Genomic DNA, 22,608 nt, shown 5'->3' on the forward strand with positions numbered 1-22,608 from the left:
GCATCTTTTCTGCTTTGCACATTGCCTCCAGCAGGAGAGCACAGCTAAGCACTAACTGATAAGCACTCTGTACTGTAAGGCTTACCAGGACTTTGTGCAAGAGGGATGCAGCTATCTTCAGTGCAATGGCGCCGCCAATGAGCGTATTCAAATCTCGGACTAGTTCTGCGATCTCCTGAGTCTTGGTTCACTCTTTTGTCTTGTTCACTGAAACTGAGTAGACTGTGTTTACGGTGGGCAAACATGTATTTGTTCAAGGAAATCACCTACTTTTTCACATCACACAGCTTGCTCCTTCCCGACTGCCCGCCATCCCCTGCAGAGGCTGGCTCAAAGAAAAGACAAGGGACGACATGTTCCAGGAACTGATGGCCAGCTCCAGAGCGGAGGCGGCAGAGCAGAGACAGTCGAGGAGAGCCTGTGTCAGCAGCATCGCACACACCTGGAACGGGAGGATAGGTGGCGGCAGGAAGACCAGCAGGCGACTCAAACGCTGCTTGGTCTAATGAGCCTTGTAGATGTTCTTCAAGACCGCAGTCAGGAGGAGAGAGCCCCTGCAGTGCATCTGCAACCGCCTCCAACGCCAAGAAGTCCTGTCCCCTCACCCAAAGTGACAAGACGGAGGGGCGGTAGGGGTGAGAACTGTCCCTGCACCGCAGCACACCGATAATGTTAGAGACAACTGTAAATTTGTACAAGCTCTTTCTTTACAGCATCAACCAGTCCCAACTCCAAGTTCAAACCCCACTGTGTATTACATTATTAAAAGCGGTTTGGTGTTACTGACTGTTTCCGTCACGTTTCTGGTGTCAGAAGACTTTCTGTTGTTCTGTGGGGAATTGTAATGTCACTGCATAGCCCACAGTGCCATGCTACAGACTTGGCTGCAGGGTCAACTGCAGGGCACACACAGACTGCAGTCACTAGGCACCAGGGACAGTCTGTGTGGTGTATGCTGCCCCGGTCTTTCCTTGAGGTGTATGCTTGTGCAGGGTCCTGGTGCCTGACATCCCGAATGTAAAGGCAGGCTTCCCTTCACATGCATTTGGACCGTAGTCACGATCCTCCCCGGTGCCCCGAGCCCCAAAAATAGACCTCATCCAGGGGCAGATACTCACCCTTCCCCACACCCCTCACCTTCCAACGCCCAAACCCACAGCCGTCATGGTAACCCCTATCCAAGGACGGCCCCTTCCTGCAAACCCACCCATCAGTGCACACCTTAACCAGCACAGAATGCTTCCATGTTTCAACGAATAAACAGAAATGCAAAGTCAACGAAAGATTTATTATTAATTACTAAAACATGTCCTTAGTTTTAAAACGTCCTTGGGAAGTGGGGAAAACTTGGTTTATGATCAGGCTCTCTTAAAATCAAGTGGACAGTCACAGGTTACCCTGCTCTGCGAGGAAACTCGCTTTCAAAGCCTCCCTGATGCATATCGCTTCCCGCTGGGATATTCTCTCAGCACGGGTGTCTGGCTGATCGTAAACAGCAGCCAGGCGATTTGCCTCAACCTCAAAGGTCTCGCCTTGCTCTCACAGAGATTGTGGAGCACACAGCAAGCAGCAATAACTACGGGGATATTCTTTCGCTGATGTCCGAGCGAGTCAGTAAGGTCCGCCATCTCCCTGAGACGTGCACACTCCACCACCATTCTGCACTTGCTCAGCCGGTAGTTGAAGAGTTCCTTTTCAGTGTCCAAGGCGCCTGTATAGGGCTTCATGAGCCAGGGCATTAGCGGGTAGGCCGGGTCCCCGAGGATCACTGTAGGCATCTGCACATCCCCAACCGTTATTTTGTGGTCCGGGAAGAAAGTGCCTGCCTGGAGGCGTCTAAACAGACCAGAGTTCCTGAACACATGAACCTTGCCCGCCCACCCGACGTTGATGTTGGTAAAACGTCCCTATGGTCCACCAAAGCTTGCAGCACCATTGAAAAGTAGCCCTTTCGGTTAATGTACTCGCTGGCCTGGTGGGCTGGTGCCAGGATAGGGATGTGAGTCCCATCTATAGCCCCACCGCAGTTTGGGAATCCCATCGCCATCTATGATGGCCTGGACATTTCCGACAGTCACTACCTTTGAGAGCAGTTGCTCAACGATTGCGTGGGCTACTTGAATGACAGCAATCCCCACGGTAGATTTGCACGCCAAAGTGGTTCGCTACTGACCGGTAGCTGTCTGGCGTGGCAAGTTTCCAGAGGGCTATGGCCAGCTTCTGCACAGTCAGGGCTGCTCGCATCCTTGTGTCCTGGCGCTTCAGGGCAGGGGACAGCAAGTCACACAGTTCAAGGAAAGTGCCCACGCATCCTGAAGTTTCGCAGCCACTCTGTGTCATCCCAGACCTGCAGCACTATGCGGTCCCACCAGTCTGTGCTTGTTTCCGGGCCCAGAATCGCCGTTCCACACCATGAACTTGACCCATTGCCACCATGATCTCCACTGCCCTGCTTTGTGAGAGGTCTGCGCCACTCTCCTCACCGTGCTGCCGGAGCCTCCTCGCCCGGTTTCTCAGCATCTGACTGTGGAAGAGGTGGACGATAATGTGCGAGGAGTTGACAATGGCCATAAGTGCAGCGATGATCGCAGCGGGCTCCATGCTCGCAGTGCTGTGGCGTCCACGCTGTAACCGACCAGAGAAGGGCGCGAACAGATTTCCCGCCGGCGCTTTCAAGGAAGACAGGGAGGGCGGGATTGACGGTTCAATGACGACACATTTTTCCCCCCAGCATGCATTGGGGGGAAATCCCACAATTCAAATGGGCAGCGGGGAGTGCGGGAACTGTGGGATAGGTTCCCACAGTGCACCGCTTCCAAAGTCGAAGCTGGCCCTGTGAATGTGGACTAAGAAGTTCGACTTTGTGTATTTAGTATGGATACACAAATTCGACTTATTAAGGTCGAATCCACAAATTCGACTTAAGTAGATTCGAAATAGTCCTGTAGTGTAGACAAGCCCTTAGATAAGAACTATGTACAAATTTTAACAGAAACTATGAGGAAGCTAGGGAAGCGGAGGTCAGACAAGCTGCACTCCGCTGTTCCAGAAGGAACTGAGGGTCGGGTGGGTCGGCTGAGGTATATATGCAGTGCCGTTATGGCGCCACTCCAGGGGGCGCTCAGCCGACCCACTGGGTTGCTAGGGTAAAAGTCTTCCGACGAAAGTGCACGCGGCACACACACACCTAACTGGAATGGCTATGAGCAATCACTCGAAGAAGAACTAACTAACCCGGTGTTGCTCAAGCTGTGATCTCTTGGTCATAAATGGTATGGGGGGCACTTCCAGCTGCTCTGGGAAACTCTTTCCCTCACAATGATGAATCATGTCATGCTTCAAGCAGTAATACTGCCTGCTAATTGAAACCCATCTTTGGGGCTCTTTTGGCTTTTCCCTTTCCCTCAGGCTTTATCTGACCAGCTAAACTCCAAAAACTAAACACTTCTCTAAGCCCTATATAACTTCTTCCTGTCTTTGGTATAAACGCAACCCTGACTATATTTGTTCACGATGGCAAAACTGTAGAGACATAAAGAAGCAAGACGACAAAACCACTCTGGAAAAGGACCTGGAGAGATTAGAACAGTGGGCGCTGAAGGCAATGAAGAGAGATTTGGTTCTAAGGGTATATCTACACTATGAAATTAAGTCGATTTTATAGATGTCGATTTCTTAGAATTCAATTTGATACAGTCTATTGCATATGTCCACACTAAGCGCATTAAGTCGGTGGAGTGCGTCCTCATTACTGCGGCTAGCATCGACTTACAGAGCAGTGCACTGTGGGTGACTATCCTACAGTTCCCGCAGTCTCCGCTGCCCATTGGAATTCTAGGTTAAGCTCCCAATGCCTGATTGGGCAAAAACTTTGTTGCGGGTGGTTTTGGGTACATGTTGTCAGGTCCCCCTCCCTCTTTCCATGAAAGCAATGGTAGACAATTGTTTCGCACCTTTTTTCCGGGGTCCCATCTGCCAGACCTGCTCAGCCCGCTGCCTGCCTGGATGACCAGAACCCCAGGCAGGCAGCAGACTGAGTGGGTCCAGTGGACGGGACCCCAGACCGGCAGCAGGCTGAGCGGCTCAGCCCGCTGCTGGTCTGGGGCTCCATCCGCCAGCTCCTGACAGCCGGAGTCCCGCTCAGCCGGCAGACCTCGGTGAGGTTGATCAGGGATGCCTGGACAGACATGGCTATCCTCCTCTTAGAGCACTGAATGGGAGTGACTCCAGGTCATTCTCTTCTTTAAGCTTCGTCTCATGGAGATTCAGTCCTGCCTGGAATATCATGCGAGATGGAGGCTTCTGCCTCAGGCTGCTCTCCCAGCTGGCAGCACCCCGCAATCACACCTACCCCAGCCTGCCTCTTGCTCCCATGGCTCATGAAGCCTGGACAGTAGTAAGGAGCAGTTCAACTTGTGGAATGACAAATCCAGAAAGAAGGATTGCACGCTATGGGCCACATTAAGATTATTTCAGAGTCCTAGATAGCATTTAGTCCCTATAAAAGGCTTCATTAAAATTTTCCCCTGCCCCTAACAAAAATGTTAATTTATCAGAGCAGCTGAAAGGGTAAGGAACCCAGGTCTATAACTTAGAGAGAGCTTCCATATTATTTAACTCATAATTGATATAATTCAAAGTAAAATTTCACAGCTCTGTCTGTTCTAAGACTAAAAATGCAGGAGGGGAGTCAGAAAAAGGAACAATGACCTGTTTCCGAACTGGGGACGTTTCACATCTTAGGTGAACGTGATCACCACTACACTACGGGGCTTCGCTTTTTTTGCCAAAGACTCTGCCGAATGCACAGGAATGTTTTCTCTAGCTACAGAAGTTACCTAATGCAATGTCTATATCTATGGCCTTCCTGCTCACAAAGTGGTCATGCCCCCGCCCAAGGCTGACACAGCATGGAGTGCATGTGACACAGTGACCTGCCTCGGGCAGGATTGCTAGCGAGGCATGATATTTTTGCTGTTAAGCAAACATAGCAATTCTTTCCTGGTCTCTGCCACTGAATGCCTCCCTGCATTACGCTGTGCCCTATCAGTGAGGGAGGACTGCATGAGCTCGGAAAACATGTCATCACGAGTGTGTTTTTTTCGCCTTCTAATCTGCAATAACCTCAGGGACAGAGATGATAGGGGGAGCGTAGAAACATTCTGGGGGGACTGCATGGTCACCTGTGCTGCTGAGTGCTGCTGAGTTCACCACACTGGCCAAACAGGAAATTAAATTCAAAAGCTCCCGGGGCTTTTCCTGTCTACCTGGCTACTGCATCTGAGTTCAAAGTGCTGACCTAAATTCGTAGTGTAGACCAGGGCTAAGAGAATAGAAACTTTTATACCAGGGAAGAGGAAATAACAGCCTAGGTACAAAGTGGGGAAACATAGCCAAGCAGTCACACCTGTTACATTAAACAAGTTTATTTTCATATCTTCTCTCCACAATACTATCCCAATATTACTTTTCATGTAACTAAATTCTCTATTCACTACAAAGAAGCATGAAATCATGTTTTGGAGGTTGTGAGGGGACATATCCATGAGCAGGCCTCTAGCTGAAGAATGAGCAACGTCTAGGTGACTGTGACTACCAGGAAATATTATATCCACTATTTACAAGGCACAGAGCAATCCCCAATACTTTACAAGGGAGGGGGATTATCACCCTCCCTGGCAAATCTCTAGCACTGAATATGTCATGCTCTGATGTATTGGTCAGCCAAGGTGACAGAGATGCCATTGATGCTTTCGTTTGACAAATGTTAATCAAAGCCCAGGAGTTTTTCTGGACCATGAGTAACATTTCTAGCTATGCAAACTACAACAATGATCTAGTTACTCAAATCTTATGCCTAGAGGCATAAGCTGCTTGGCTGGGGGGAGGGAGGAGGGCAAGAAAGAATAACTAAATGGAATCTATCCCATTTATCATTCATCACCTGAAGTTATTTTTATAAAATACCCACGGCCAGTCTATGTACATTACAGAGTGCAACTTCTATACCTGTTAGATAGGTCAGAGCTTCAAATGGGATTTCTTCATATTCATTCAGAAACATCTGGATCTGTCGCATACTGATTCTAAGATCAGATTCATTGAATTCATATGGAATATTCCAACCTGTTCAATTAAAAAAAAAAACATGATGCAGTGGTATATTGTCCTGATAACTGTGCTTAGGAAATAATGACACTGGTATGAAGTTGTTATTACAGAATAACAGTCTCCTGCCACTAGATAACTATGCAGTGAAGCTTAGGCATTTGCCTGAGTGTTTAATGCCCAAGTTCGAGATAGCTATCCTTAACAACATTCTATCCCAGTGCAACATTATATACTTACTCACTGAATTCCAAATAATTAAAGATGTGCCCATAGGTCCTGACATTTTGACACTGCTCACAACTGAAAAGCTGTATTCTAATAGATGTACAATGCTTTAGCTGATCTGAAATCAGCTGGATAGCAAGACCATAGGAATTCTGACTGATTTCAATTTTTTAACCTTTGTGACTGACTGAACTTATACTTTTTACTTTCTATCAATAAACAAATATCCTCCTTCTAGCAATCTAACTGCTGTGCATTTAAATGGGTACAATGGTTGCTACTAAAAAGATAATGTTTAACAAGAATTACTACATATCACATAGTGGTATCAAAGATATGGAAGTTATTTCATATCCTAAGTATAGGAAAATGGTAACATGTAAGATAAACTCTTGGCAGATGTTGTCTTTTTAATGGTGATCATTGTGACATGTATTTTGAATAATTCTGATCTGAATAAAACATAGTCCATATGTTACTATATATCAAACCAACTTTGCAAAACTGTACCCGCTTAGTCATCTAGGACAGGTATCTTTCTCTGACAGACAAGTCAAATATTTTTCTTTTATCATCAGCTGCATGATCAGGTGGGTGAATAGATTGTGTGTATAGAATGATTAATTTGTACGATAAGTTAGCAATGCTGTGTTACGCATACAATGTGCATGCCAAGTTCAGACTTGGTGTAAGCGGGCAGAACTCCATGTAAGTCAATGGAGTATATGACATCTGAGTTTGTCCCTAAATATTTTTAAAAACAACTTTTAATTCCACACCATATTTGCTGGTCATGTAAGACTTATTTACAAAAAATGAAACACAACTCAAATTGTTATATATGTTATGCTTTTGGAAATTTTCATTGTACGGCCAATTAATTTCAGCTAAATAAATTCAAATGCCACACTAAAGAAACACGTGTACTAGCTTTGTTCGATAAAAAAAGTAAAAAAAAAATCTGAGTAAAATTCAATTTTTATTAATAAAAAAGGTAAAACATTTAAAATAAAAACTTGAATAGGAGTTGCTTTTGACAAATAGTTTTTATGTAGAAATGTAATAAAATAATAATAACAATAACACGGCAATTTATGACAACATAAATACATGCTATGTTTACTTTGCAAGCTCCCAGTGACTTCCATAGCAGTTTTGTCTGAATAAGAACCTCAGGAGTGGAACCTGTGTGTATTTATACAGCCCAAAACCTCAAAATAGCTTTTCAATGTTGCTTCACTATATTCTATCAATGCTGACACACATAAAAATTCCCAGCCATCATCAGATAACATGACCATCCTCTTGTCACAATGCTGGAGGTAATGCTTCTGGCTGGCGTTCTGGAGGCAAGACTGAAATAACATATTGCAAAACTGCTAATGCTTTTTAGAAAGTCTGCAAAATGATCCAAATCTTACCCAGCGGGCCAAAATTTTTCCTTTCTTGAACCAGGGCATGGAAAAAACAAAGTCCAAAGAGCAATTTTTGCCACATTTCTTGTTTTTGGCAACTAGTAAAGAATGCAGGATCAGACACTGGGTCATTGAGGTACGATCGTAGGAGGTTTGCTCTAACCCCTTTAGGAGGTTCATTGGTCATTTTGATGCCATTCTGAAGAATACTGACAGGAAACTTTTCTGATGGATAACTGGTTAACCATAATCTGAACAGGGTAAAGACAGAAACATATTTGATTACATATCCTCAGTCTTGAACTGCATCAGTTTTAAACTTTATTAATATAAGAGTCAGTTGCAATTTAAATATATTTTTAGAAACAGGTGTGGATTAGATAAATTGAATATCTACATAGAAAAGATGGTGTCTCGATTACATATTGCTATTTTCTCAACGATCTTTAAATATTCTAATGTGATAATTATTCATATAACCTTTTTGTTCCTTTTTACTAGCAATCCTAATTTATATTGGAAGTAATCACAAAGAAAATGGAAGAATATTAAAGCTTCTACCTGAATTTTTCATGGGTATTCTCAGGCACTATCATTTCTTCACAGATTTTCTCCAAAGCAGGCATCCAGCTGGTTGCAAGATGGCAGTTTTGTAACACTACCCAAGTTCCATCAACGATAGCCTGACATATCATTTTTGCTGCTATTGGACCCTGGCCCTGGCCAAGTGAAATAGTCTGAATGCTTGTACCTCCCATGCCAAGATCATCAGCAAACTTTAGCAAACCTATTATAGAAAATATAACGCACACAAAATCTTTTAGCAAATAGATCCATGTTGCGTATGTCATTTATATAATCAGAAACACAATTAAAGGTACAAATGTTAATCTGATTCTAGTCAAGTAAAAAAGAAAGAAAGGTAAAAGTAGTCAGGTGGTATGTGTGACTGAATCTCCCAGACAGCTGCTGTTTTTAGATGTAAATTACTCCCGATTTAAAGAGTGGTGTAAAAGGGCCTTAGTATAAATGAGAATCTGGCTTGGAATCTAAATCTTGTTAACCCCCCGAAGATTGGAGATTTCTTCATTTAATCAGCATTATAATTATAATTTATTTTCCCCAGTTTCTGCCCCTATTTTGGTGTGTTTCCATGAGGTGTTTTTACAAGATAAAGGACACGTGGAAGGATAAGAATGTTTGAAATACAAAGCTACTACTACTACAATTAATTTATTGTACTGTAAAGGGACTATTTAAATGAAGGAACCCACATGTTATCATGCAAAGATTTCAATTTAAAATCTTTTTTTAACCTCACCTGCCATAGGATCAGCACCTGGTGATAATACAAAAATCAAAGGTGCACAGCAATTGGAATCATTGTAACTTCCCACAAGGTCAAAAGTGGGTGGTTCTATATAAGTTCTTCCCATATTTTCTGTGATGAAATCCTGCGTTGCTGGAATGATTTTATCAGGTCTTAAACACCTTAGAATGATCATACGATCTAGCCCTACTAATGTCTTCCATACATCTGGGAATGCCTCTTCCTGGGGCTTTGCAGAGTCATAAATCATTTTCCACTTTGAAACATTCTCCCTTACATGATCCCTCAGTCCATGAAAGTTTTTTAGACTGGATGCACGTACAATCTCAGCCCATGATTTATCAGTCAACCACTCTGGGGCTGGGTTGAGGTAAGGGTTATCAAGAGCAACACCCCCTGTCAATAGGAACCGCCAAATCTCATCATCTATTTTATCTTCTCCTTTCATTATTCCTATAGTCAGGAGGAGGGAGAATAGCAGTTTATCCTTCTCAAATAGTGAACGGCAGACATTATTGTAGATGCTTACTGTGAAATGTTCAATTATATTCTCAATTCTCTCCTTTAGATCATCACTCTTTTTGCTATTAGCAATGGATTGAATGTACAAGTTAATGAACCAAATTAATGAATACTGGTACATAGGTTCAATGTTTGCCAGATCAGAGATGCAGAAGAAGAGAGTTGCTGAATGAACAGCTACTGGCTTGTAACCCATTCGAGTAGCATCTATCTGCATTTCAGTTACAGATGCAATTTCCTGCTTTTCAGAGATTTCTTCAGATAGCTCTTTGGATGAAGATAAAACCTTAATTGCTGTTTCATCTTCTAAGATATTTCCTTCTGACTTGGAAAGAACCTCAAGGATTTTATCTTCTATCTCCTTCAGCTGTTTCTTGTTGGCCGCACTTTCTATGATCAGTTTATTTTTCTTTTCTTCCAGCTCAGGCTTTTCCTTTGCAGCTACAATTCCAAGAAGTTGGTCCTGAAGACCTAGTGGTGTAATCATGAAGTTGAGTAGACAAACTTTCACAGCCACTTCAGGAAAATAATGAGGATTCCTTAAGCGAGTTGTCATGTAAAACTTGAAGTCTCTTGAGTATTCAATTATATTTTCACCTAACCTCATGTATTCCACACCCTGTTGCTTGAATGTTAGCTTTAGCAATATAGGCTCTATGAAAGCATCTAGTTCTTCACCAATATTTTCAAGCAAGACTGGTGTTCCAAACTGGATAGCATTTTCCAGTATCCTCACATAGTTTGTATCAGACAGTTTGATAACTGAAAGCTTGTTAGCTTTCTCCATATTTTTTACCCACTTGTTGGCTTGCCTTTGAGGATCAATCATTAAAGCCCATCTTCTTGAGTTAGAAACAATTATACCATTATCAATTGAAAATGAATCAATTGGCAATCCAGCAATCTGCCAGGCACGGATTTTGACAGGATCCCCTAAAGTATTACTGAGGCTAAAATCATTGGAACATGGTACGTTCTTCTCCTTGCATAGGACCTGCCATTGCTTTTGGCATTCAAGGCGATAGTCTACAGTAAAGGCTCCCAAATAAGCCACTGTTCCTGAAGATAACAAAACATCACCAGTAAGATCTGTGTATCGGATTCCCAACAATCGTGCAGCTTCTGTCCACCTATCTTTCTCTCCTCCAAGTCCACTAATCAGCTTTTCAGCTCTTACCAGCTTTTGTGAACAGATTTCAATGTTGTTTTCTAATTCTTTCTTCCGATTATTCATGGTTTCAAATTCATCGTTCAAAGCTTGGAGACGGTCCATTACATCCTTAAGTTCGGCACGCTTTGTATTTAGCTTTTTCATTTGAATTTCAAGTAAACCTTCCGCCTCCCTAAGACGCTCACGTTTTGGAGCAACCACTTTAGCTACACGGTCATACACCTCCATGGCTCTCACCCATTTGCATAAGCCTTCACAGGCTGATGACACATTTTTTATGACAGCTGGCTGAAAATCTGGATGCTCAATAAACCTCTCTCGGATCCTCTTCATTACAGCAGGAGGAATATTCTCCTTGTCGTATGTCTTTAAGCTTTCAAGGAATTTCAGATCTCCTAGAAGCTTTCTAGAGATTCCCCAATAATCTTCTACCATTTTACCTGTATTGCACATAAATCAAATCAGGCTTAAATCAGAGGTATTCAAAATTAAAATACTTTAAACACTGATACCAAAAAGCTAATACTAATTATCTTGCTGTAGGTTTGTGCCATACAGATGCAGTTAACAAATTTTAGAAAAATGATTACATATTACAATTCAAATAAGGACACAGCATCATTAATCTGTGTTGAACTGAAATTTAGTAGGCATGTACATTAACGATATAACAGTTTTAATTTTAATCTGCCAAAAGCAAAGGGAGAGAGAAACAAATGGTTATAAAAGTTTTTTGTGGTTGACTTTTATTAAATAAATCCTATTCTGAGGATTTCCTTCCTAATTTACATAATAAAAGCAATATTTATACTATTAATTCCTAATTATTAAGGGGTAAACTGTGGGTGCACTAAATAGGGGAGAAGGTGGTAAAAGGCATCTTTTCCCCTCTTCCATCCAGTATGCTTATGTGTGACACAATACTAATCCTATTAATCCCCCTGTGCAAAAGGCTGGCTAGCATGACTAATGATGCTCCACAGGTCCAACAGGAGTGGTTATCTAGAAGTATGGCATAGCCTGGATTCTGCCTCCCCTACATGCTTGGCAGTGTTTGGCAGGTGGTGCTGGAGGGTTGCATGCAGGTGTAAGGTACAATAGTGCAGCATGCTCCACCAGAGCTCTCTGAGGCATCCTTCCTGCCAGGGCAGGCTTTAGGAAGTGCAGGGCCCAATTCGAATAGTTTTGACGGGGCCCTGGCAGGGATGACTATATTAAAAAAAAAAAAAAAGTAAAAAAACCACATGAGGCTTATACTCACCGGGCAGTGCTCTGAGTCTTCGGCGGCACTTCAGCGACGGGTCCTTCACTCGCTCCAGGTCTTCGGCGGCACTGAAGGACCTGCCGCCGAAGTTCCACCGAAGACCCAGAGCAAGCGAAGGACCCACCGCCGAAGTGCTGCCAAAGACCCGGAGCGCTGCTGGGTGAGTAAAAATTAAAAAGGCACCTCTAGCCAGGGAAGAGATTCTCACTGGGCGCGGGGCCCTCTTAGGCACAGGGCCCAATTCAGGGGAATTGGTGGAATTGGCCTAAAGCCGGCCCTGCTTCCTGCAGTTGCAAATCTTAGCTCGGTGTGAATGTAAAGCAGAATAGGTGACTGTGTCTCAGCTAGGACACAGATTACACAAACAGTCCCTAAGCTTTCACAATGGTATTATTACCGCTGCCACTTGGATCAGGCTTCCTCTCTGGTTTCATTCCTTTCATTACACAGATACTCTCCATAACAAGCTTGACAGGGCCTGGTGGATTCTGCATGGCTTTGACAAGTGAGATGTCTGAGGGGTTCAGGGTATCAAGAGCTGAGAGTGCAGCCTCTAGAGCTGGCATGGCCTCTGCAAGGTCCCCTTCACACTCTTCCTGCAAATACATTGAACAGAATGCTTTATCCCTTTGAGTTGCACAGTCTATTGTAAACTGACTGGCATGAGCTGAGAGATGCTAATGAGGCATTAGTGAACCATTTGCAGTTATAATTAACTAGGAAAAATGTACATAGGAGTACATTTCAAGCAGAGATAACTATTTTAATAATCTGTCCTGACAGTTTAGTGTATTACTCTATACACAGTCATTTTAACTGCATCTCACCACCATGTTTCTTTTTACAGTTGAAGGCCCAAGGGATATCTCCATTTCACTATTTAAACATCTTCAAAATGCTTCTGCTGACATGTTGCAGGTGAGAAATGGGGGGTGGGGGTGGGGAAGAGTAACAGATTGATGGGACATCAGAAGTGTGCTGAGCAGCTCATTTCTTTTACCATGTGCATGTTACTATTACAGCAGAATGCAGCATATAGCAATAACTTCAGAGATAACCCCAAGTATCAGCAGTTGTATATATGTTTTGCATTTCTGCAATAGTTGAGACAGTGCTGGATATTCTCATAATCTCTCATGGAGGTCTCTGTGTCACCAACATCTGGTCATGGAGATATTCCCTCTGAAGCTGTTTGGTCCTGGCCCATAACTGAGGCTCCTGGGTTACTATCATAATATAAATAATAATAATTTTTTCATGACCATCTCATTCCCCACCCCAGTAGTATGGATACAGGGTTCTGGATTAATGACTTGCAACTCCTGGCCTATATACAAGAATGTCACACACAAAGCACTACAGGACAGTTTCCAACCTGATGATGGGATACTATGTTGGGACACTTCATCTCCTACTGTCCAAGACTTAATCTCATCCTTGTAAAGCACACATCTTGCGTTACCGCTACATTCATTAGAGAGAATGAAACATTAGGCTCGCTGGGCAACATTGTAACAAGACAACATGTTTTGTGGGCCTGTCTGCTATCACCAAGGGTATGTCTATACCGCAATTAAAAAGCCGCAGCTGGCCCGAGTCAGCTGACTTGGGCTTGTCGTACTCAGGCTAAGGGGCTGTTTAACTGCAGTGTAGATGTTTGTGCCCGGGCTGAAGCCTGGGCTCTATGATCCTGTGAGGTCGGAAGGCTCCAGAGTTCAGGCTGCAGCCGGAGCCCGAACATCTACACCACAATTAAACAGCCTCATACCGCAAGCCATATGAGCCTGAGTCGGTGGGCACGGGCCAGCTGGTGTCTAACTGCATTGTAGACATAGTGAAGAGACTAAGGGTGAAATTCTAGGGTCTGGAATGCTTTGGAGCTACTGCAGTCCCAGTCCATGGGAAATGGAGGTCTGAGAAGCTACTCCTACATGCTGTAGAACTCAGGAACATCAGCACAGAGTGGGAAGTGGGGCTATGGATTGGCTGACAGAGTGACATGGCATAGTAATGTGTCCACAAACTGAAAATACCATAAGACCACAAGCCCCACATAAAGCAGTGGAGTTGGCATACCATAACTTGCTGCTCCAGCTTAGTGACTATGGCTCCTTTCTGCATATAGCAGCCACAGAGTAACTGCACTATGCCCCACATCAGCTGTGGGGAAGAGATTTCTCCATCCCTCCAAACCCTTTATAGGGCCTCTATATAAAACCTGTTTACTGGGGCTTTATGCAGAGTATGAGACTTATTCCAGATAAATAACAATCCTGGAAACATACCCCGCCCATGTAATTAGGTCCATCTCTTTCTTTACTCAGCTGCATAAGGGGACTAACTTTCTCTTTCAGGAAGATCTGAGATGCACCTTGAATAACGTGTGCAAGATGCATGTTAAAGTTAGGACTGGAAAAAGGAATTCTGGGAGCACTGTAGAATTAGTATCCGGGCATCACTAAATACAGCCAGGGTAACATTTGTTAACATTATTACCATCTCAATCATCATCTCTCATGTTTTTGTTTCTTTAATTACATTGTTCGGAACTTGGGCCTCACCTGTAAAGTACTTTGCATCTATCTCCGCAACCCCCATTTACTTTGATGGGAGTTGAGACAGATTCAGTGCCTCACAGGGACAGGCCCTTGTAAACTACCTTAATAGCTTTGGAAACAGCCGCAGCATCATTAGCCTCCTTTTCATCTGCAGATACTAGCTCCTTCTTTGCATCTACTTGGATCGTTTCTTTTTCTATCTGGATCATCATTTTCTCTGTTTCTGCAGAGGTTTGAATTAGTTCAGGCTGAAGGGCAGTCAGCTCCTTCTGCATTTCTGCAACCTAGTGAAGATATCAAGTGAGAGAAATCCTGGTAATTTGCATGTGTATTTCCTGTCTCAGTGTGATAGGTAGAAAATGGTAAAGATGTTATCACACATAGTACAATTTAAAAAAGGACACTCAGCATACAAATCACATTTTAAAAAGTAGCCTTCTTGCCTATTTTACTGAGATCTCCTCCTGTTAAAACTGAAGCAGATTTTTAAAATCTAAAGTGTTTTTCATATTTGTAATGTCTTTAGTTTTTGCAATTCACTCAGCCTGGACACTGAAAATAAACTGATCAGTTTTGATTTTCTTATAGTCAGCTGGTGGACCCCAATGCTTCCCTCCATTTACATGCATGGATGAGAATGAAATCCAGCATAAACCAGGCAAGGGTTACAGAAGTGGGAATAGCAGCAGATCCTTGGGGTGCTCTGCTCTCCTCTACTAGGGAAGTGCACAGAAGTCGGAAGCCCCTTTGTTTTGCCAGGGTCTGTTCCAGGAGCAGCAGGGAGATGAGCTGGGAAGCTGGGAAGTTGAGGGCTTGGTGGATTTCCTAGTGCAAATCTCCTCAAAAGGTAATGCTCATTCATGCAACAGGAACTCCCTTTCTGCATCTTCTTCCCAATTGGAAAGGAGGAATAGGCATAGGCATGCACAGCCAATGTCACGAAAGCTCTTGAAGAAACTATGCTGCCAGAGATTCTTCAACTGGGGCTCTGAGAAAACTATAATGTTACTTGAACTTAGCAAAGTTTTTCTAACATGTTTGGTTAAATAGCATTGACTCCATTCAATCTTAGATTAGGAGATCTACTCTGAAGTTACATGCCACAGTTTCTTAAAATAGCTAAGCAAGAATCTCAGATTTGCTGGTGGCTTTTAAGAGGAAAATTATTAACACAACAGTGAACAGAGAATTAAACTTGCAACTCTTATTAGCATTAGCAGACGCTGTGTGCTAAATTAACCATATGCTATGTTAAAAAATATTCTTCAAGTTTTCTGTCTAAACTTACTTGTGAAGATGCAAATTCAAGTTTTTGAAGACCCACAAGATAACGATTTCTCATCATGTCAACTTCTTGCCTCTTGCTATTTAGTAGAGTCTTAAAGGTGAGAATCAGTTCCAGATAAGATGTTGGTGTTACATAGTTGTGTCTTCGCAGTGTGCTGTAATAGCTGACAGAGAGCTCTCTCACACTTTCTTGGAAATATTTGCACATTGACACAACCCTATGGAAAATCTTACATATTAATATGAATGAAAATATCTCTTTAATTAATCCTGGCAATTTTGTGTCCTACTAACTGTTTGGTTATTTCTATTAGCATCTAAAATAATGGAATCAAAGTTTGCTCTTGGTTACTCCAATGTAAATCCAAAATAACTACACAGAAGTCAATGAAATTACATTGGTGTTACTGAGAGCAAAATTTAGCCCATTATTTAAAATATACTGAGCTAAATTCTCTTCTCAGAGAGGATTTTAAGAGGCACTGAATATACATAGTTCACACTAAAGTTAAAGGGAGCTTCAGGTATTGAGCACCAATAAAAATTGGGCCATAAACCCACACAGACCCAAACTGACTATTGTCCTAGGGTGGCTCCCAACTGGGGTGCCCACCAGCATCTGGCAGCAGCATCACTGGTGTGCCTGCCCCAGTTTCCCCTTCAGTAGTTCCCAGAAATAGTCTAAGCAGTCTTTCTGAATATACACCTCTACCTCGATATAACGCTGTCCTCGGGAGCCAAAAAATCTTACCGCATTATAGGTGAAACCGCGTTCTATCGAACTTGCTTTGATCCACTGGAGTGCACAGCCCCGTCCCCCTGGAGCGCTGCTTTGCCGCGTTATATCCGAATTTGTGTTATATCGGGGCGCGTTATATCAGGGTAAAGGTGTATATAGCTCTTGCAGGGTTAATGTGTTACAAAATACAGCCCTGTATGTATAAACCATAATAAACCGAGTCCCCAACAGTCTATCAGCATCCCACCTCATCTCAGTGTCTCCCATCATGCTTACCTCTCAGGTATTGCTCTGGCATCTCTCAGCAGACCTCACCCCAGCCTTCAACCCTCTCTGGCCCTGGCTCTCTGGCTCAGGAAGGTCAACAAAGTCTGCTGGCTTCCAGGCAATTCCTCCCTCTGCAGATTTCCCCCAGGCAACTCTCTGGCATAGGTGCCGACTTTCTAATTTTACCGGGGGTGCTCGACCCCTGCTTGCACCAGGCCCCACCCCCACTCCACCCCTTCCCCCAAGTCCCACCACTGGCTCTTCCCACCCTTGCCCCACCTCTTCCCATGGCTGCCATGCCTCTTCCCACCGTGTTCCACCCCCTTCCCCGAGCACACCCTGCCCTTGCTCTGCCCCTCCCCCTGGCACCTCCTGCATGCCACCGAACAGCTGATCTGCAGTGGGCAGGAGACGCTGGGAGGGAGCGGGAGGAGCTGATTGGTGGGGCCACCAGTGGGTGCTGAACACCCGCTATTTTTTTCCCATGGGTGTTCCAGCACTGGAGCACTCATGGAGTCAGCACCTATGCTCTCTGGCTCTCCTTCTGTCTCTCCTCTGTTCCCAGGCAGCTCTCACCCAGGCCTTCCTGTCTTCTTTCAGAGACCCCTCAGGCAGCTCTCACCTGCCCTTTTCCTGACTGACTCCATCTGCACTCTATGGCAGTTCTGACTCACCAGGTCTATCTCCCTTTGGCTCTAGAGCCCAGGTGTTCTCTTTTAAGCCCCATCTATGGGTGAAATGACCAATCTTACAGGGCCAGTGTCACCCTGTGAAAACATCAATGGAGTTGCACTCTTGTAAGTAAGGGTATGTTGACACTTTGAGCTGAAGCTGATAACCACATCTTCAGCTGAAGCATCACATAGCTGTGATGTTATCCTTATATGATGCTTCAGCTGGAGATGTGATTATCAGCTTCAGAACCCTCTTGACAAATAAACACATACGCTTTTCTAATTTCATCTTCGAGTTCGACATCCTCCAAAAACTTGTTTGCAACCATTTCCAAAGCATCAGTGGGCCAGGTCTGGAACCAGTCAATGGTGCAGCAGTTTATCAGTGAAGGGAACATTCGTAGTCGATTCCGGAATGCATCTCCAATTGGACTCATTGCTGGAAAGAACGTATATTGTTCTTAAGTCCACCAACAGTTAAGAGGCAGAAAGATTTAGAATAAGACATTGTGTGTTATATACAGACCTAAGACAATATGTAAATTTTTCTTCACTCTTTCAATAAAGAAATTGTACATAGCAAGCGGAGTAGCCTCAATTTTCCTGCCTTCCGTCCTTGCTGCAGCCTGCATTTTCTCAACAATGTCAGCCTTCTCATCTGCTGCAAAGATATTAGGCACATCACCTGTATTTAAAAGCATGTTAACATCCTCCACAAATGACTCGTCCTTTATTTGATTGTCACAGAACAAAAAAGACAAATTTTTGTTACTGACGCCAGTCTGCAGCATAATTCGTTTCACATCCTCCTTCCATTCATTGTTGCCATAGGACTTCGTGATTTCAATCTGAAAAAGCTCAAAAGCATTCATGAAGGTGGCCAGCTTGGTAGCACTTTGTCGCCCACTCCCACCTATTCCCACCAAAAGCAGATGACCATTGTCTTGTTTCAGTACTCTGCATATCCTTGAGATATGCTCGATGGCAAACTTAAACATGACCAAGGACATTGGTGCCTTGCTGATATTGTTGTACTCATCAAGGTAATATTCCATCACAGTTGTCAGTTGCTTTAAGTCTGTGATTTCATCATAAGCTTTTACATCACTGTCTGGTTTAAAGTAGTCTCCAAAGAAGAGGCTGCGGATATTATTATCGGTGATCTTGCCAGTAGGTGACAGATGACTCAGTACCTATGCAAAAGACAAGATTCAACTGATAATTCAGACTCTATTTTTTCTCTAAAGAAATACTCATCCATATCCACATAGTAGTAGGTCCTACTACTGTGGAAATGCTATCTTCCAGCTGTTCCAGTATATTATTTTAGACCACAAAAACCAAAACAATGTATGCTGAAATGTTGTTTTTCAGCTATGCATACCTCAAAATATGGGCATTCTGCTTTCAATGTCCAGTATATGTCCAAGTTTCCAAAAAGCCTAATAATATACCCACAGCACATATGGACCCTTCCAAATAGGCACAACTCAAACAACAGCATGACTAACTACCTCAGCCTCAATCCTGCCAGTTACTCATTCCAGGTGATCTCCTGCCCCTGGAGAGAGCCCCTCTGAAGTCAGGAGTCCATCTGCAAAAAGTAATTTGCAGGATGAGATCCCTAACTTGCATATTGAGGGTGCACCAATGGAGACGGTTCAAATTGTTTTCTAATATTGCTACAGTATATCTGAAATGTTGAATTAGTTTTGTAGATTTGTCAGTCCCATCTACCTGTCCAAACTGTTCTCAGTGTATAAGCCAGTGTACCTTATCAACGCTCTGCTTGAAGTTGTTTGATGTTGTTTCTTTTACCATCTTAAAGAACATCTCCCTATCGTCATTGTCAATTAAGCGGTCATAGAAAACTCGATAAACTTCATGGATCCAAAGTCTGATCAGCTTATCCCCATCCTGTAAAAGTAGATATAAATGAATAGATCAACATTTAAAAGGCAGGACTTGTTTCATAACAAAGTAATCAGATCTCCATTTGAGGCCTGATCCACCTCTCACTAAAGTCAGTGGGAGTATTTCAGTTGTGAGAGTACAAGCAAATGGATCAACTGGCTTCCTCAATACATAATGATTGTGTCATATCTTTCCTGCCAATACAGTCTTGGCCTCTGCTCACAAAGCACTTAACTATTGTTACATCAAAGGTGTTTATCTTTGGGGCACTTTATGATGATATTTTCATATTTTAGAATAATACCAGTGGCAATGAACAAAGGACATGTGACTCATGACATGGGTGTTTAGGAGCAATCCTTCCATAGAGCAATAAACAATGGGGGTGAAATCCATGCCCCTCTGAAAGCGGTTTAGTCCTGAGTACATTCTCATCTCAAGGAATAAGGATTAACACGCATAACTCCCACCCCTGTATTAACATTAATAAAGGTCCGCACTGACAAACCCCTCCTGCCTCAATAGGCCTGCCCCTGGCATGCCTGCTATATCAAAGCTGGCACAGAGATCCTCAGAGGACAGCTGCAGCTGTCTGCCTCAGTTCCTGCACTAGAGGAATTCTCCCCTGGATAGATCAAGGGTTTTTATGGCCACTTGTAGCAGGGCAGCGACCACGCTCTTAGAGAAAAGACTAGGCTGATTGGGGAAGCAGCCACAGCTGGGGCCACATCCCAATCAGGCCACAGCTGGCCCTATAAAAGGGCTGTGAGCCAGGGGCTAATGCAGTCTCTCTCTAGCTATAGAGAGAGAAGGACCTGGCTGCCTGGGAGAGAAGGGGACCTGACTAGAGTAGTGCTGAGGAATAGGGCAAAGAAGCTGGGGAGCTCCAGCCTGGCAACTCCCCAGGCTGCAGGTCCTGTGCAAGGTATACAGAGGTGTAGCCTGGAGTTAGGCAAAGGCAGCAGGTCCGACACCCCCCTGTCAGTGATGAGTGGTCTGCCCCATTGAGCGGGGGCTAGGTGGTGACTGGCAGTAGCCACTGAGGCAAGGTGGGGATAGGGGGCTGAGGGTTCCCCTGGGAGGGGAGACCCAGAGCAAGGGTACTATGGAGAGCAGAACCCCAGGGAAAGAGGCCCCAGGGCCCAGGAGGGACATGGGGCTAGTGGCAGGTGAGACACCAGCCTGCAGAGGGTGATCCAGGCTGGAAAAAAGCTAATTCCCAGGACGACCAGCAGGAGGCACTGCTGGTTGTGAGTCTCGCTTCACTACACCACTTTATGCCACTCCAGCCCTTTTACCCAGTGTAAAGGGATGAGAATGTTCCCTAACTTGCTTAATAGCTTTGTTTGACTTTTTTATATTACATAGAAACTTCCATCATCGGCTAATAGCAAGATACATTTTTGGGGGCCAAGCCATTCAACCTCTTTGTGCATCAGTTCCCTCATCTGTAAAATGGGGATAATAATCCTTATTTTCTCTCTTCTTCCTTTGTCTTGTCTATTTAGGTAACAAGTTCAGGGGCAGTGACTGTCTCCTGCTATGGATATTACAGGGCCTAACACATCAGGGCCCTGATCTAACAGTTACTGTAATACAAGCAAATAAATAATAACAATATCTGAATATGTTTTTCTTCATCAAGAGGGAGGAGGAAAGTGCACAGCAAAATATTCAGGCCCAATCCTGCTCTCAGTTATATGCGTGCAAACCTATTAAAATTACAGTGCATGTTAGTGAAGAGAATTTAGCTTTAATACTTTATTTGTTTAACTATCGTTTTATGAACAGTTAAACAGCAGCCTACTTGTAAATGGGTGTGTGGACACAACAGCACTCCTCTAACAACACGGGAGAAATCACGCAGATTAAAGACGTAATGGGATTTTGAAGGAGTTGGAAGAAAATTCTCGACAGCCATTTTATAAATAGCCATTGTAGCTTGGATTGTCATCTTGCCAAGCCTTAAAAAATAAATAAATAAAAAGAAGAGAAAGGTGAATTTAATTGTGAGGCATGCAAATGAAAGATCTGAGACAATATATTCTCTGTAAAATAGTCTCGGGAAACATATCACCATTACCTTGTAAATACAGCTTCAAATCCTTTGCTGAAATGCCAGTCAACAATGGAAGAGAAAATCTTGGTTAAAATGTCATCATCAAAAGCATTGATGGAAATAATATTCAAGTGTCGTGTGAAACGCCCTGTAATACACAGTGAACAACACAGTCATGTCCAGTACCATACAACTTTCTTTCCACCTTACACCTACCATTTGTCTAGCAGTGACCATCTTATTAGCAATAAAATCAAGCTGCAAAATTTGGATCTGGATCTGGTTCTGGGGTTTTCTTTCAGAAACATTTCTACACCTTAATAAAATGACACCATCACTAGGTGAGACTGACATGAAATTATAAACTGGGTTATAATTTGCTTCAGTATTGTGCATAGCTCTTAAAAGAATGTCAGTGTTTAACATGAAGGGCCTGATTCTCATTTAAACTAAGGCTGCTTTATACTGCTGTAACTCTGGGCTCAGATCGGTCCGCATGTCGTGGCACAGCATACTGGTACATCTCTCAAGCAGCAATAGTGATCTCCTGAATCGAAGCTTTCATAAAAACAAAACAATACAAAAAAGTAATGCCTTGCCTACACTTAAAAGTTTTGCTGCTTTTAAGTATACTAGTACAATGAATGCAGGCCCCTCCACCCCAGTGTAGACACAATTATATCTGTATAAAAGTGCTTATACTAGTACAACCTATTCCGGTTCTGCAAAGTGAAATAAACTGTAGCAGCATAGAGTACCTTACACCAGTATAACTGTGTCTTCAATAGAGCTTTCAGCAGCATACTAATGTCAGCAAAAAATTATACTCCTACTGGTGAAACTTTTCAAGTTTGTAGACCAGTCCTCAAACTCTAAGGCCTTGTCTTCTCTAAGAAAAAGGCTGTGACAATCAGGGTCCAGGCACTCCAAGGGGAGACCAAAAGGCTTAAACCCCAAAAATGAGATATGTATACAGACCATGGTTATCAAAGGCACCAACTCCGTGGAGCACCCATGGAGAAAAATTAGCAGGTGCTCAACACCCACTAACAGCCAAGCTCCCCGGTCTCCT

General features: G+C 43.5%; 1 protein-coding gene across 4 annotated transcripts in view; it reads right to left on the minus strand.

The window, feature by feature from the left end:
* Positions 1-22,608, minus strand: part of DNAH3 (dynein axonemal heavy chain 3) — a 112,444-nt gene that overhangs the window by 13,448 nt on the left and 76,388 nt on the right. For 3 of the 4 annotated variants that reach the window (XM_039492965.1, XM_039492964.1, XM_039492967.1), the window contains 12 exons: positions 21,561-21,684; positions 21,285-21,441; positions 19,337-19,480; positions 18,090-18,756; positions 17,837-18,002; positions 15,885-16,101; positions 14,698-14,880; positions 12,436-12,634; positions 9,073-11,214; positions 8,313-8,538; positions 7,758-8,002; positions 6,010-6,126 (listed from right to left, as the gene is read on the minus strand). In XM_039492965.1, coding sequence (XP_039348899.1) covers positions 6,010-6,126; positions 7,758-8,002; positions 8,313-8,538; positions 9,073-11,214; positions 12,436-12,634; positions 14,698-14,880; positions 15,885-16,101; positions 17,837-18,002; positions 18,090-18,756; positions 19,337-19,480; positions 21,285-21,441; positions 21,561-21,684 — 4,587 coding nt within the window. The remainder of the gene's footprint in view (positions 1-6,009; positions 6,127-7,757; positions 8,003-8,312; positions 8,539-9,072; positions 11,215-12,435; positions 12,635-14,697; positions 14,881-15,884; positions 16,102-17,836; positions 18,003-18,089; positions 18,757-19,336; positions 19,481-21,284; positions 21,442-21,560; positions 21,685-22,608) is intronic. The other variant, XM_039492968.1, reaches the window with a different exon arrangement.

This window comes from Mauremys reevesii, linkage group 10, assembly GCF_016161935.1.
Source record: "Mauremys reevesii isolate NIE-2019 linkage group 10, ASM1616193v1, whole genome shotgun sequence".
NCBI lineage: Eukaryota > Metazoa > Chordata > Testudines > Geoemydidae > Mauremys > Mauremys reevesii.